Source organism: Brachyhypopomus gauderio, chromosome 5 (genome assembly GCF_052324685.1).
Source record: "Brachyhypopomus gauderio isolate BG-103 chromosome 5, BGAUD_0.2, whole genome shotgun sequence".
Classification (NCBI taxonomy): domain Eukaryota; kingdom Metazoa; phylum Chordata; class Actinopteri; order Gymnotiformes; family Hypopomidae; genus Brachyhypopomus; species Brachyhypopomus gauderio.
Genome location: NC_135215.1, coordinates 8946566 through 8962704, shown reverse-complemented (window position 1 = coordinate 8962704; position 16139 = coordinate 8946566). Strand labels below are relative to the sequence as shown.

The 16139-nt window shown below is 44.9% G+C and overlaps 1 protein-coding gene across 1 annotated transcript; it reads left to right on the top strand.

Annotated features, from left to right (window-relative positions):
• Positions 1-1364: 1364 nt before the first annotated feature.
• On the top strand, positions 1365-14605 carry igf1 (insulin-like growth factor 1). The gene is given in 6 exon segments (XM_077005393.1): positions 1365-1655; positions 1657-1710; positions 3084-3243; positions 12184-12359; positions 12502-12534; positions 13883-14605. Coding segments are annotated over 6 exon segments (531 nt in total). The 5' UTR covers positions 1365-1607; the 3' UTR covers positions 13943-14605.
• The last annotated feature ends 1534 nt before the right edge of the window (positions 14606-16139 follow it).

Here is a 16139-nt window from a genome sequence, read left to right as displayed (position 1 = left end):
GCGCAGTAACGAGAGAGAGGAAGGTCGGCCCGCGCGGATCGAACACATATTGGACTCGCCCTGCACTTCTCCCTTGCTTCAGAAAACAGTGTAACACTTTGTGCGTAGCTTTAATTGCGGCGAGAGCTTCATACAGTCGATTTGTAAACACAGCGTGAATAGTAGAGTAGACGGTATATCGTTACTTTAGGTGCGTTCACAGGTAGGGGTAATATCCGAGTGGCCTGTCTACACACTACATCTCCAGTTGCATGATTCGTCACGCGAGCGCGTCGCGTGAGCAGAGTTGTGTGTGTGTGCGCGCGCTCGCACGTGAGCAGCGTGCTGTCAGTCTGCGTTGACCCACTTAGTGGCAGCCAAGTGCGTGTCGCGGGCATCTGTTTATTTCTTTGGTGAACGGCGACTTGCGCGTCCACGTGTCCTTTGGCCTCAGTAGTTTGCTTAATGGAATTATCTTCTTTTGCTGTGATTGGACCAAGGTTCATTTTAACAATGATAGTGAAATCTGCTAGAGGCGGGTCGCTCCAAAACATAATTCGAGATGGTATAGACTTTGCCAATACAATTAGCTGCCATCGCGGTTTGATTCAAGAAAGAAAGAAAGGAAAAGAAAGAAAGAAAAAGGAACATGAGTGCTAGTCTGAGTGCAAATGCAAGCGGGTTGGAGAGCGAGTTCCGACCACACACAGTGGAAGAGTGTAGGTGGTTGGGCTCCCTATCTGTCCCCACGTGCCTCCACGTGCCTCACGGTGTCCTTTCTGCCTTTCTGCGGTGTCGGAACGAGCTCTTCGTTCAAGTGCCGTGATTTGCTCGTCGTGCTGTGGCAGCAAGTTGGTGGAGAAATCCCCCGTAGGAACTTTTACACTCTTAATGAATTCACTGTCTGTTCGCCAGAGCGCGCGGAGAACTTATTTCTCTAAGGTCAGCTAGACCGACTTCGACAAAATTCATCCCACCCGCCAAAGCATCAATCATTCACAGGCAGATTATCCCAAATAAACAGCCTATTCTTTCAGCATCGATTACGCTGTTGGTTAGATCTGTGATATTAATTTAAGCTTCTCGGTTAACTCTTAGCATAACAAAATTAAGGCTAAAAGGATTGCTTAATTATTTGATCAATCAAGCCAAAGGTTAATGGCTATTAACTATTATATGAAACATTCGTGGTGAGATTCATGTGCGCAACCCGCGTATTAATGATACGCATATGAATGTTTTGATGATAATCTGAGAAAAAAAACAAAAAACGCAGTTTCTTGTTCAACCTTCTCCACGGTGCGGGTGGCACGGTGACTCTCTCGTGAACCAGATCTCGGAGAGATCAAAATTCAATCCTATTCTAAGAAAAGGGAGATGACGTTATTTGAAAATGTGCCCAAACTCCTTAATGAATAACTTAGCAAGAGGAGCAGGCAAACGCTGCCCCAGCCGTTTCCTGTTGAAAATGTCTCTGTAATGTAGATAAATGTGAGGGAATTTTCTCTCTAAGTCCGTCTTCTGTTCGCTAAATCTCACTACTCCAAAACGAGCCTGCGCAATGGAACAAAGTCGGAATATTGAGATGTGACATTGACTGCATCTCATCCTCTTTCTCTCTATTTTTAATGACTTCAAACAAGTTCCTTTTTGCTGGGCTTTGTCGCGCGGAGACCCATGGGGATGTCTGGCGGTTATTTCTTTCAGGGGCATTTATGTGATGTCTTAAAGGTAACTTACCGTATTTCCTTTGAATCCGAATCTGAACGGCACATATTGATTTTTCGGAGAAGCCGTATAATTTCACCTAAATGCTAGACGGTATACTCATTTTATGTTCATATTCAAGGGACATATGCGCTGAAATGAGACAACCCTTGTTCCTGATGTATGGGTGTGATGGTCGTGCAGTTAAAAACACACGTGCGCATGTTTTATTTTGTGCATGCTTGGTTATTGTAAAAACACGTAGCATTATGTTGTGACAAACTTTTGGTACTTTTGGGAATGCGAGGCACCAGGACGCGCACGCGGACACGGTACAGTGCTTGGAAGCGCCGACAGACGGCGGAGGAGGTCATGTAGTGAATTGCACAGCAGTCTATAGAAATCACAAAGTTAAATATACAGACCTTTAAAGTAAATATTGCTGACTCGACATTAATACGGATTTGAGTGATCGCAAAATGGGCTGAGTGTAGGAACCTGTATATTAAACCACTGAATGCTCTTCGGAATCTTTAAACTGAACGTAGAAATGCGATGCGCGCGGCCCCGTTATATTCATTTTATTATGTAAAGTGTTTCCTGTGTGGGTTTGGCGATCTCGGAGGCTTTCCATCTCAACTCTGCACATCGGTAGGTGAACCGCATGACTGAGCTCGAGCCTCAGTTCTGTGTGGCTTAACGGTGTGCTACTGGATACAGATGTAACTTAACGAAGCGATGCTAGAGTATGCAAATGAGTTGTAGTATAAAGGTCCTAATGAAGAAGCAGTTTAGTGAGCTTTTAGTTTGCTTCAGGAAAGAAGACTCTTATTATTTTGCTTATTATTAAAGGGTCTGTGTGTGATAGCTGTTGGATTCTAGGTACATGTAATATAGAACGAGTTTGACTTAAAAATGAATACAAGTTATTCTCTTACAAAGTGGGTATCGCGCCGTAGCGCAGAAAGGAATTCTACATCACCAGTCAGTGAACCTGTCTGACAGCATCTTAAGTATCTTAGCGCTTTGTCGCGCGGGTGTGGCTAATAAAGATTACAATTAAACTTTCTGCTATATAATAGTTTGTTATTCTCTTCTGTTAGCCTACTTACGTTTTGTAGAGCACAAATATTATTCGTTTATGCAGTTCAGCGACTTTTATCGATGGATTGTATTATTACTTAGATATGAAACATGCGCGACAAGGTTGGCACGAGATTATTAGATGTAAGAACATGATGAGGCCTCTGCCGATATATCGGATTCTGATGACAATTACGATAAATGAGTAATAAAAAGCACAGTGTTCTCGGTTAAGTTTCAGTGGGAAGGCGGAGACCTTAACACATCGCACCGGCACTGTCCGTAGTAACTCGCTTCCACTCTTCTCTCTGCAGTGTACCATGCGCTGCATCTCGCGCACGCACGCGCTCTCGCTGCTGCTGTGCCTCCTGGCGCTGACTCCGGCGAGCGTGAGGGCGGGGCCTGAGACGCTGTGTGGGGCGGAGCTAGTGGACACGCTGCAGTTTGTGTGCGGAGACAGAGGCTTTTATTTCAGTAAGTGCGGGTTTTATTTATTCATAAAGCTTTCGCTTCTTTATTTCTCCCCTAAAGCACTAATGTGTGTCTCATAAATAAAAAAATACCGATCTCATCTCTATTTTTTCTCTTTTCACTGCTTTATCGCCCCACTTTGAAGCTCCTTTGAATTTCGAACTTGTTCGGACAGTCCAAATACAGTTACTTGCCGTGAAGAAGTTCATTAAAACCCGAAGCGTAAAGAAAGATGTGCACTAGCAGGACACGTTACTCACCGTTGCTCAAATGGATATGTTAAGTTAACCGAGATCAGGTGCTTGGGAGTGTTTTAGGATTTGATGAAGCGCTTAATACGAACATCGCTTTATCACAGGATGATAGGGTGTGAGAAGTCACAGGTCAGTGTTTTACGAGAAGAGAAACGTAGATCGGTGTGTAGAAAAGATGATGAAAAGATGCGGTCCAGATCCCTAGACGACTGACCTTTAGTTGTAGTTTGGCTGAAAATCAGTGAACGACAGTGGAGAGAAAATATAACTGTAGCTGTAGTTTTCCAATAGGAACGGGAAAACTACTCAGAGGGTTTTTTTAAATGTCTGTGCTGGATCCAATACCTAAATCTAACTTTTTCCATTGAGAGCTTGGAGTCTGTGCAGAGGCGCTGATTCGAGGTGTTCTCAGTGAATACAGCCGGAGAGGCAGCAGACCTGCACTGGGTGGAGAGTCACGTTTAACACCAGTTTTAAACATCAGTTGAGTGGAGAACTGCGTAGGACCCAGCGGCTGTGTCTGTTTCTGCTCCATAATTCATTACCTGTAGCAGCATGGAGTTCACGTTTGCAACACAGTAAACAGGATAAAAAATATATCCCATTCAATAACAGTGAAAATCAGTTTGTTCAGACTGTTACATGATTTAAGGGCCAGATATGCCTAATTCAGTTTCAGGGACCCTCTGTTTGTTGTTTTTTTATCATGTTTTTCACCAAGTCATTTCAGCTTCTTACACACACACACACACACACACACACACACACATTCATTCACACACACACATTCATTCACACACACACACACACACACACACACACACACACACACACACACACACACACACACACACACACACACATTCATTCACACACACACACACACACACACACACACACACACACACACACACACACACACATTCATTCACTCACTCACTCACTCAATCACTCACACACACACAGGGCAGTCATGGCCTGGTGATAGGGAACAGGTCTTGTGACCGGAGGGTCGTGGGTTCGATTCCCAGACCTGAGGCCATGACTGAGGTTCCCTTGAGCAAGGCACCTAACCCCAACTGCTCCCCGGGCGCCAGGCTAGGGCTGCCCACTGCTCTGGGCACGTGTGATCCACAGCCCCCTAGTAATCACTAGTGTGTGTGTGTTCTAACTGCACAGATGGGTAAAAAGCAGAGGACAAATTTTGATTGCGGTGTAAAAAATCACAATTGACAAAATATGGCACATTTACATTTTCCACACACACACACGCATGCACACACACACAGAACACAAACTGGATACCGAGTATTTTGAGGTTTTGTTCAAGACTTCAACGGAACACACACACGTGGGGCAGGACAGTGGGAATTTCTGGACCTCATGTGTTAGGGTTCAGAATGGGATACATTGCATGTCTGCATCAGATCAACTTTGTTGTCTAGGAAATTTTAAGATACCATTTGCTTTCTTTGTCATTTTTTATGATTTGGTTTTGTACTACACATAGGGGGCGCTAAAACAGCAGTAGTTCACTTAGTTAACATATTAGCTTCATTTTAGACTGGCCCCTAAAAATAGCATCTTGTTTAATTGTAAATACAAATTGGCCTTGCAAAACAAATAGAAACTCATAGACCAGAAGAAGGACACAAACTGGATATCGAGTATTTTTCAGTGCGGCGGTGGGATGTTCTCGGCCAATCAGAATGGCTCCTTCAGATTCCATAGAGAAAGTATTCTGGATAATCTGCTGAGCCTATTACATAAAACAAACAAAAAAAACCCCAAAAGGTTGTTTTTTGCATCTACCTTATCTATTTATTTTTTTCTTAAACAGACGGCATATACCAAAATTTGTGTTACAGTTAATGTAGGAGTATATACTTCATATTCTGTGTTATTACTTGACCAGTAGACAGTGTTTACACTACATTACCACAAATTTGCTGCCACCTATGGAATGTTACAGACTAAAAGTGTTCAAGGTCACTGTGATTTCACTAGGCTTCATATGTGGACAAGTGGATGTTCTCAAGAGTTTAGCACTGCATGTCTAATGTAAAAGAAAGGCACAGCTAAATCTGCTTCAAACGAGAGAAGGGATTTGCTTTCGTGTCAACAGCATTGGGGCTTTTTGTGGTCAGTAATAGGGGTTGGCCAAACCCTTTACGGTCTATCAATGACCAAGGGCTTGTTATTGTCTGAAACAGCTCCAAAGCAAACACATTTCTGGTAACCTGAACTTTCTGTGAAGTCACCATTACCACATGCTGAAAGGAATGGTGTGGTGGTATGGTGTATGGTGGCCTGGACTGGCCAAATGTCTGTGGAAAAACAAAACCAAATCATCTGCTCCTCAGGCCTCAATACTGTGGCCATTCCATGAGTTGTGAAAGATAGTCCTGTCACTTTAATAGCACTCTCTTAAAGAGTGTCCGCCTCTCACTCCTTATTCTCCTCTCATCCACTTCCAGCCGTGTGGGGTCGTTATTGTTGAGGACAAATATTAGGACCTTGACATTTTTTTGTAAAACTCTAAAACAAGCACCTACATTTGGAACATTCCAGTGGGCATATAGCCAAATGTAGGACATGTACATATGGAATTTGGCAGCAAAGAATGTAACAACTTTACCCTTTTATAATATTTAAGGGGTCAGACAAGAGCTCTGACTTGCATCCCTCTGTCTGCAGTTGCTGGCATACCCTAGCTGTAGTCTGGTAGTAGTCTAGTAACTCCTGTGCCCTACCCATGTGCCCTAGCTAGGTGCCTTGCGCTCAGCCCTCTGCTCACCAGGCTGCCGAGCCCTTAGTGATCAGAGCTCCTCACTGCTCATCTGCTTTGGTCTGACACAAGTGCGCTTTACGTTGAGCCACTGGCATGTTCCAACTCAAACCATTGCTGATACTACAGCACTCCTGACCCCAGAGCTGCTCCTTATTCCACCCCAAAGTCTTTAACACCTGTGGGGCTCAACTGGTGCTGTTAAGCCATATCATGAACGCCATCAGCCAACACTGGAACAGGGGTGTCCTGCTGGAGAGGACCATGGTTGGTGGTGCGTCCTACAGAGCGACACCTCTTCTCTGTCACACTAAAGTACAAGTGGTCATTTGTTTTATGCTCCATATTAGTTCTCTCTCTCTCTCTCTCTCTCACACACACACACACACACACACACTGCTGCTGTACTGGGTCTAACTGCCCCTGATAGCAATGACCTTGTCATCCTGGCCACCTGCAGGTGGTGCCTGCCCATTGGTTTCAGGCCTACAAGTAGCAGCACCTGAACTTATCAAGACTGACATGATCAGATGAATCAAATATTGATCTCTGGGGAAAGAGAACAGGAATAAAGGAAGGAGAGAAAGAAAAAATCAGTGTTCAGCCTGGCGTAGATTGTTTTAGATGGGGTTATAACATTTAAGCAGGCAGAATTACCCCAGATGAGTTAGAACCACTGGCGAAATGGTTTGGAATCGGATAAGGGACCAGGAATCAGTGTGTGTGTGTGTGTGTGTGTGTGTGAGTGGGGGGAGGGGGAGGGAGAGGATGTGTGTGAGAGTTCCTTTGGGACCCAGTCGGATCAACAAATCTGACCAGATCAGATCTGTGCTCATGGAAAGGTGTGTGCAGCTATTCTTTAATGGATTTTGGACCTCCATGGTTGCACACCTCGGGACACTGGAAAGATACAGTGAGATACAGATTTCCACCAGCAAACTTATAGAAAAACCTTCAGGAGTACATGAAGGATTCATGAAAAAAACATGGATAAACATTAAACACACGTTCACTTTGCAGGGGAGCACAGCAACCTTCAAATGTCAAATACATAAATAAATCCATAAATTGAAGACCTCATAAGTACCATGCCCTCAACTGCCACCTATTAGCAGGGTAGTTAAAACTAAGAGATTTAAGGAGTACTGGATATACAGCAAGCCGTGATAGCTAACACTACTGTTTCCAGTGTGTTTATTGCTGGAAACAGCTGGAGCAGGGTACAGGAAAGGTGTAGACGTCACACCACCCACACACACACACACACACACAAATTTAGAAATTCTGCTCTTGTCTCATCCTGGTGCAGCGAGGGATTATGGGGGATTAAAGGATGACTAGGGCACCCTTCTCCTGCCCCCTGCTTATAGAATGGGTGCGGAACATACAAAGCAATGTGCAAAAGCCACCCGAGTGTGTTTCAGTGAAAAATCCTGACAAGGAAGAAGACATTGTGCCAGGTCTAGAGACAGCCAAGCTACGACAGAGACACCTCATCAGAATGCGAGTGAGACAGCAACCCAGCAAGGTCTCCAAGCCTGTAGAAGTGCCAGAGAGTTTTGGCTGTGTCCGCAGCCCTACTGTAGGAGAGCAGAGGTGGTTAAGAGGTGCAGGGCCCATGGGGTGCTGCTTGCTGAAGACGTCACGTTCGGTTCCTCACTCCCTGGGACGCGCACTTCAACCACCGTTGCCCTGAAGCACTAGGCTGAGCCTACAGCCCCTTCTTCTTCTTCAACTTCATCTTCTTCATCTTCATCTTCTTCTGCTTCTTGTCCAGAGCTGTGGCGGGGGGAGAGAATGGGGGAGGGTTTTTTTTTCCTCTTTTTTGGGTTTAGCTATAAAGCTCTTGTGGTGCCAGTCATAAAGAAGCAGTTTCCATGTCAACACAGCAGCTGTGGAGATCCCTGGCGCGCTGTAAACCCCAGTGCACTCTGGGAGGCTTGCTCCAGCCGCTTCAGGAACCCCAGTGAGGGTGGAAAGCCTCTTGAGCACACCACAGTGGAGGAGGAACAGAGACCCACTTCTTCGTGAGCTCCTCTGCGCAGTGGTGATGGCACGTAGCTCTCTGCTGACCTCAGGAGGCTGCAGCTGGCTGCGGTCTGACCTTTGGCCTCACCTGCCGTCTGCTTCTCTCCACCAGCAATGGCTGAAGATGCTTCATACTGACACAAAACATATCAGTAGTGCTCAGTAGCATGATGTTGTGTCACGCTTTGGTAATGAGAAGCGTTTTCGTTTTCTTTTGCCTGAGAATAGGTTTGCTTGCTCAACAGCAGATTTGGTTCAAACCATCTGTTGAAGGGATAAATGCGAATGTAAATGATATGTCAGTGTTAGCTGGGTCCAGCTGCTGCTGGTACTGCTCTGCTGTACAGGAGTGAAGCCAGTCTGGAAAACCGAGAGCTTTCAGAAACCTTTGTCTGATGTGCATGAAGTCATCAGATCATTTCAAGCCGCCGCCGCCCTTGCAGAATCATCAGACAGCCCCGAATTTCTGGAGGGGAATACAAACTGCATCACTCTTTTCTCTATCTCTATCTCTCTCTCCTTGCTCTCTTTACTCCACTCTCTATCCCTCTATTTTCCTCTCCTTCTCTCTCTTTCTCTCTCTCTTTCTGAACCTGCATGTGACTCTGCTATATCAGGTACAGTGACACCCATGACACCCAGGATCCCACAGCAGAGTGATTCCCCATTGCTCAGTAGTACCCTAGCCACCTGAACTGTAGTGCCTTACCTATCTGGGCTGTAATGCCCTACCCACCTGAGCTGTAGTGCCTTACCTATCTGGGCTGTAATGCCCTACCCACCTGAGCTGTAGTGCCTTACCTATCTGGGTTGTAGTGCCCTACCCACCTTAGCTATAGTGCCCTACCCACCCAAGCTGCAGTACCCTAGCCACCCGAGCTGCAGTACCCTACCCATCTGGGTTGTAGTGCCCTACCCACCCGAGCTGCAGTGCCCTAGCCACCCGAGCTGCAGTGCGCTAGCCTCCCAGGCGTAGTCCCTACCCACCTGAGCTATATTGCCCTAGCCTCCCAAGATATAGTGCCCTATCCAGACTAAGATGTAGTGCCCTATTCACACAAGCTGTAGGACCCTAGCCTCCTGAGCTATAGTGCCCTACCAGGCAGCTTCCACTTTCACAGCTGGCTCACATTTTCCTGCCATCACTTGAAAGTTTATGACTATTTCCGTCATTTACAGGCGCTGAGAACGGGTTATGGAAATGCTGATTCATTATTAGTTGTCTGCTATAATGTGGTAACAACCTGAATACAAGAATTCAATGTACTCATGGTACCCAAGGTTAGAGGAACATTGTCTGATCCTCAGCCTGGTCTTAACTCACCAAAACTCATATTGGGCTACAAAAACTGCTTCAGCAGCTGATTCCAGTTAGTACAGTAGTTAGCATCTTTAATTAATCAACAGCTCAATAGCACAGTAATCATATGCTAGGCTGTCCAAGCAGGCCAGTTTATCAGAGAAGTAGTACAGAGAGAGAGAGAGAGAGAGAGAGAGAAAGGGAGAGAGAGATGAGGGAGAGAAAGGGAGAGAACACTCTAAGGTCAAGGTCAGCAAAAAACAGAAAACAGATAACAAATGGACAGAGCCACAAGTTAGCAGCTGGATGAGCAATCCCAGAGCCGCTCTCTCCAGTTGGGCTGTCTGTGATTAAATCAGCCTGTGGTTAAAAGCATAAGAGGTTGTTTCCTTGTTTAGTTTATGATGCTTTAACAATGGCTCTTTGTTTACAGGTGTTACACGTGCTCTCTTGTTAATGCATTACTGAAAACCTCTGTTTTAGCTCATTATACTGTATTGGAAAAACTGTTTGTACTGGGTGTTGCACATTGGTTTGTGCAGTGATCTTTTTCTCGTCTCCATCTGGGTGGTAGGATTGTGTGACTTATTTGGAGAAAAACAGCAGATGTTTGGACGGTGGAACCCTGGAACCCTTTTTTTTGGGGGGGGACCGTCATCAACAGCCTGAAATTCAGAATCTGCTTCTCTTTGTGTCTTCCTGTCACACACAAAGAGCGCATGGTCAGCAACCCAAACTCAAGTGTCTACCCATTTCTATATAGTTATATAGATAACTCTATATATCAACAGCAATGAGCTAATGTAATAACTTTGGCATCAGAACGTTCAGAGGCTGCTGTATGCATGCAGTGAGTCACTGTGTTAAACCACAAGGGTAGTGGGCATAACAACCAGAAATAAACAGCACACAGAACGCAGGCGAACCCCAAACACGTGGCGGTACCACCAGCATACATGCGTCAGCTGTTTCCAAGCAGACGTGAAAAGACAGACATGGTTGGCATGGTTGTGAGAGAACACATGACACGTGACATGATGGGGTGTGGCTAGGGCGGAGCAGAGCAGGAGAGGACCAATCAGGAGCCAGGAAGCCAGCAACAGATATAATGTTAGGCTATATTTCAATTAATACCACAGAACTGAAAATAGAAACAAAAATAAAATTATTATCGGACTTGTGACTTCCTGACCTAGTTGTGGGATCGGTTCTCTCACTTTAAGCATAAACCCAGGACCAAACAAGCATAATTAAAAAGATTTCACAAACACATACCATTAATTAATTAATTAATTCATTCATTCATTCATTCATTCATACATCCATTCACAGTAGAGTACGCCTGATCTCCTGATCGTCTACCCAAGGGTGCGTCTGTCTGCAGGAACATGCCCCTTTCTGCACGAGAGCCTCTCTCTTTTCAAAGTGCCGCTGTCAGTGTTCACCACGTGGACTGCAGACATTAATGCTCTTTGTCAGTCCTGGAAGCCCAGTGAGCCAAGAGCTATTAACTCTGAAAGGCAAAGGCATTTCCTCCTTGTAAATGCCATATTAAATTATTATTATTTTATTTGGTAACAGGGAAAAGCCTATCAGGCCTGTATTGCTCTAGGCAAGTGGGGGACAGTAAATGGAGAGTGGGATGTTTTAAAAAGACCACAGGGAGGGGCTTGATGGATTAAGGTCTCAACTTGGGAGGGATGCTAAGCCTGTAAGTTACCTTGAGGATGCTTCTTATATAAATTCTTAATTGACTGAGACATTTGAGAGTTATGGAAGTCCATGCATCAAATATACGTGGACCCTCCTTTAAAAAGCTTCAGCTGATACTGGTGTAGCACTGTAAACCAACGTCTGTGAAAATTGACCACACTTGCAGATTCAATGCTGGTGATGAATAGTGAGGAAGTTCACTAAGCTCATGTTTGTCTTTGCGCAAAGCAAGTCAGTCACAGTCTCTACAAGTGCTTCCCTGCCCCCGTAAGCTTCCATCCAAGCCTGTAAGGTGAACCTTCCAAGAGCTTGCACAGATACACACTCTGTCCCAGTGTTTTGCACGGAGGCTGGAGGCTTCTCCCCGTGTTGCGGATTAGACACAAAGCCAGGTATAACGTTTTTTCTGCAGACCTACTCAAAATCATTTACATTTACATTACAGTCTGGCTTCTACATAGCTTCTATTTCCCCTACTGCCTGGCACAGTTTACTACCGAAAGGTTCTGATTCATTAAGACTCTTGGTATGAGATCTTGGAAGCAAAAATTGCCATAAGTTGGGGAAATTAAAATGGATAAGGTGTGTGAGCTCACTGCAGCATCCCTGCTGTGAACTACTCAGGATGAAAGTGAGCGTGCCATTTGGAAAAACATCTTCCCACTGAAGACGTCTCCCCTATGAAGACGTCTCCCCAATGAAGACGTCTCCCCAATGAAGACGTCTCCCCAATGAAGATGTCTCCCTTCTTCCCTTCTCATCACTGACTTTATGGCACTAACTTTGTTTTTGACTGTTGATGGAGACCGATGGGGACTCTGCACTTCTGTAGTTTCTAGACGTGTTCTCATTTTCGACAGGCAAGCCGACGGGTTACGGCTCGCGGCGTCAGCACAGGAGTGGCATCGTGGACGAGTGTTGCTTCCAGAGTTGCGAGCTGCAGAGGCTGGAGATGTACTGTGCGCCAGTCAAACCCGCCAAGGCCCCACGATCCGTACGGGCACAGCGGCATACAGACGGCCCCAAAACGCCGAAGGTCAGAAAGGTCATTGAATTTAAGCAAAGCACTCTCCCTTTAACTCCTTCCCTGGCTTAGCCTACTGACACTTGTTTTAGTAAACTTCACACTCAGTTCCGTGCTCATGATTTCAAATATTTGTGAATTTCTTCCTTTGCAGAAACCAGTGTCTGGTCACAGCCATTCATGTAAGGTATGTACATTTCTGGGTGTGATGCTTCATTAGAATAATTAATTAAAATGGTAATGCTGTTAATGACATGAAATATTGCTTCTAGTACTCATTCTCCACAAAAACCACAGTAACATTTGTGGTTGTCTGTTTCCCTGGAGAGTACACTGTTTCATCTGAATATCCGTGTACCGGAGGGCTGCTTGCTAGATCGCTCATGAGACAATTTGATTTGATTTGATTTATCAGGAGTCTGTATATCACAAGGCATCTCAGTATTACAGTATGATCACAATGGCCAACACACAAAACAAACATTGAAAGAATGAAAGTAGAAAATAGTCAAGCTTAACAAATGCTTGATGACAACCCTTAATAACAAAGCTTTAAAAAAAACATGGAACATTTTATGCCATAAGCATAAATCATTATATAGCATAACTCTGCATAAGCTCTGAGCAGAGGGACAGACTCCGCCCAGTTTATCAGTCTGATTGCAAGAACGCTCCAGCACTTTAATGTTTTGGTGTTGTTAGTATTGATCAGCTCTGCTGGGTGAGATACAGTAGCACAGCAGAAAGGGAATTACCAGTGGATTTGAATACACTGATTAGAAAATGATTTTTAAAAAAATACCAATGCAAAGTTCAAAGCTCTGATTTGAAGTCATGAAAATTAGAAACGCAAAACCACAGATGATTAGATGAACAGTGCCCCCACTGCTCTAAAGCGTGCTGTGAAAGAACCGGACATCCTGGTGTCTTCTCGTCCAGACACGTCCAGTGAAGCCTTTGCCCCAGAGGGACGCCATTAGCACATTACCCCTCAAGTGCATCCTGGTGTCTTCTCGTCCAAACACGTGTCATCCCACTAAGTGTTTCGACGAGTTCTCTTCACTGCATCTCCATCTTCACCCCATCAGCAGCACCATTAACAGGAGAGATGGCTAAGTGCTTTCTGCAGTGGACCTGTGGTTTGTCGTGCTCCCATATGTGCCGGAGTCATGTCCCATTTCTACGGCCCAAGGAGAAGATCTTGTGCTGTCCCACTCTGGTGTGCTGGATCAAAGTCCCCAGTTTTGCCATTGTGAATTACACATATTCATCTTCCAGTGGTGAAGATATTAAATGTACTGCTGACAGTAGGGGAGATTTTATAAAAAAATAAAAATAAAAAAACCCAATCCCAAAAATGAGAAAAAAATCTGTTCCTTGAACAGCTGTGTTGTTATGGGCACGCAATATGGAGTTTCAACCCAAAGCTGTTTTCCTGTTCTTTGTCTGCTTCTTGATTTGTGTCTCCGCTAGTTCTCAAGCTCTGAAATAACTCTTTCTTCCTCTCTCTCTCTCTTTCTCTCCTTGTATTTCAGGAAGTTCATCAGAAGAACTCAAGCAGAGGGAACAGCGGGGGGAGGAACTATCGAATGTAGTGGACAGGGGTGAAAGAGAGATGAGCGGAAATAACCGGCAGTGTAAAGTGGAGGAAAGAGTGTGAAGACTACCCCGCTCCCCCAGGGCAGTGGTTCATTCTGTCAGCAAAAAAAAAAAAAATCCATGTACAACTATACCTTGCAACTACAGAGAAAGTTTGACTATTTTATACACTGCACCATTCCATAGTGGGAAGAAGAGAAAGAAAAATCAGAAAAGCCAAACTAATTTAGCTGCTAAAATGTTGTATAGCTCTGTTGTGGACAGCTGCATCTCATGACTGTGGGCAACGCCATATTTCAAAGTTGGTGGATACTTTAATAGACCAAAGCCATTTGTAGGCATGACCACTGCTTCTCGGTCTGATGGATAGGATGGGTAGTGTGACTGACCGTTGGGACAGCAGGTGATGGGTGGAGTGGTGGTACAGCAGGTAATATGTGGCGTGGTGGTCACACACACCCCTTCTTGATTAATAACAAATGGTTGGTATCAAGACACAAGTCATTTTGATGGAATTCTAGCAAGAGCTAACCTTGATCAAGCTTCCGTTAAAACAATACACAGCCTCCTCCAGTGATGAGAAATACCTTAGATAGAGAGTTTTATCAGGAAAGATGATGAAAAGATGATTAGATAATAAAGCTTTTACATGCACAACAGAGGATTTGAAACTGAGGCTTTTTGCAGTGTTACAGAAGACTATAATGCAAGGCTATGCTGCACAGTTTCTGGACAGCCAAGATCCAGCTGACAGACAGGATCCTGTGTGGTTAAAGCAGCAGGATGGTCAAACGATCCTTCAGCCTGACCCTCCGCATCCTGCGAAGACCTGCCACTCCACCAAACACAGCTCCCATCAATATAACTCTCTCTCTTGCATCAGATTGCAAAGAAGTGCAGAATATGAACAGGTTTCTAGAAGCATTTACACCAAAGTAACCCCATACATCAGAGAGTGAGAGAGAGAGAGGAAGAAAGAGGAAGATGAGAGCATTTCCACAAAAGCCTTTTAGCATTGATTATATTAGTGTGCTTAGACAGGATGCAAAGTTACGCCTTTGACCTAACTACAATATATATATATATATATATATATATATATATATATATATATATATATATATATATATATATATATAACCACTCTACCTTTGACCTGGGAAGGAGAAGCTCTTGTGTCCCTTGTCAGGAGAGTGCTGGATGTAATGTGGGAGCAGCACTCACACGTACCGGTTGCACTGAAGCGTCTTCAGAGCACGAGGTGATTCTCCAGCCCATCCACAATGAGACACAAATATTTGCACAGTCTTCCTGAGTCGTGATTCTTCTCCCTAGACTAAGATCACATCACATCAATTGCATTGTCCTGTAGCTGTGTAATCAACCAATATTCCTATTTATGTTAACCACCATATTTGTGATTTTCTTTTTTTTTCATTATATATGATGGCATCTTATAATAGAACCATATAACAGAGCTCTACCCACTGTACAATGGTGCTATTTTGTAGTTACTTGCAAGGGTTGGTTAAAAGCAGAACTTCGTGAGTGGGGTAGGGGTAATCTGGTGAGTGGGGTAGGGGTAATCTGGTGAGTGGGGTAGGGGTAATCTGGTGAGTGGGGTAGGGGTAATCTGGTGAGTGGGGTAGGGGGAATCTGGCAAGTGGGGTAGGGGTAATCTGGTGAGTGGGGTAGGGGGAATCTGGCAAGTGGGGTAGGGGTAATCTGGTGAGTGGGGTAGGGGTAATCTGGTGAGTGGGGTAGGGGTAATCTGGTGAGTGGGGTAGGGGTAATCTGGTGAGTGGGGTAGGGGGAATCTGGCAAGTGGGGTAGGGGGAATCTGGTGAGTGGGGTAGGGGGAATCTGGCAAGTGGGGTAGGGGTAATCTGGCAAGTGGGGTAGGGGTAATATTGTAAGTGGGATGGGGTAATCTGGCAAGTGGGGTAGGGGTAATATTGCGAGTGGGGTAGGGGTAATCTAGTGAGTGGGGTAGGGGTAATATGCCGAGTGGGGTAGGGGTAATCTGGAGAGTGGGGTGGGGGTAATCTGGCAAGTGGGTTAGGGGTAATATAGAGAGTGGGCTAGGGGTAATCTGAAGGTTGGATCTCTTCCCTTTTGCACAGCCTTGATGGCCACCATTCTAGAAATTGTTCTTGTTTTTATTTGTATGGTATATCAATTAGGTGGTAGTGT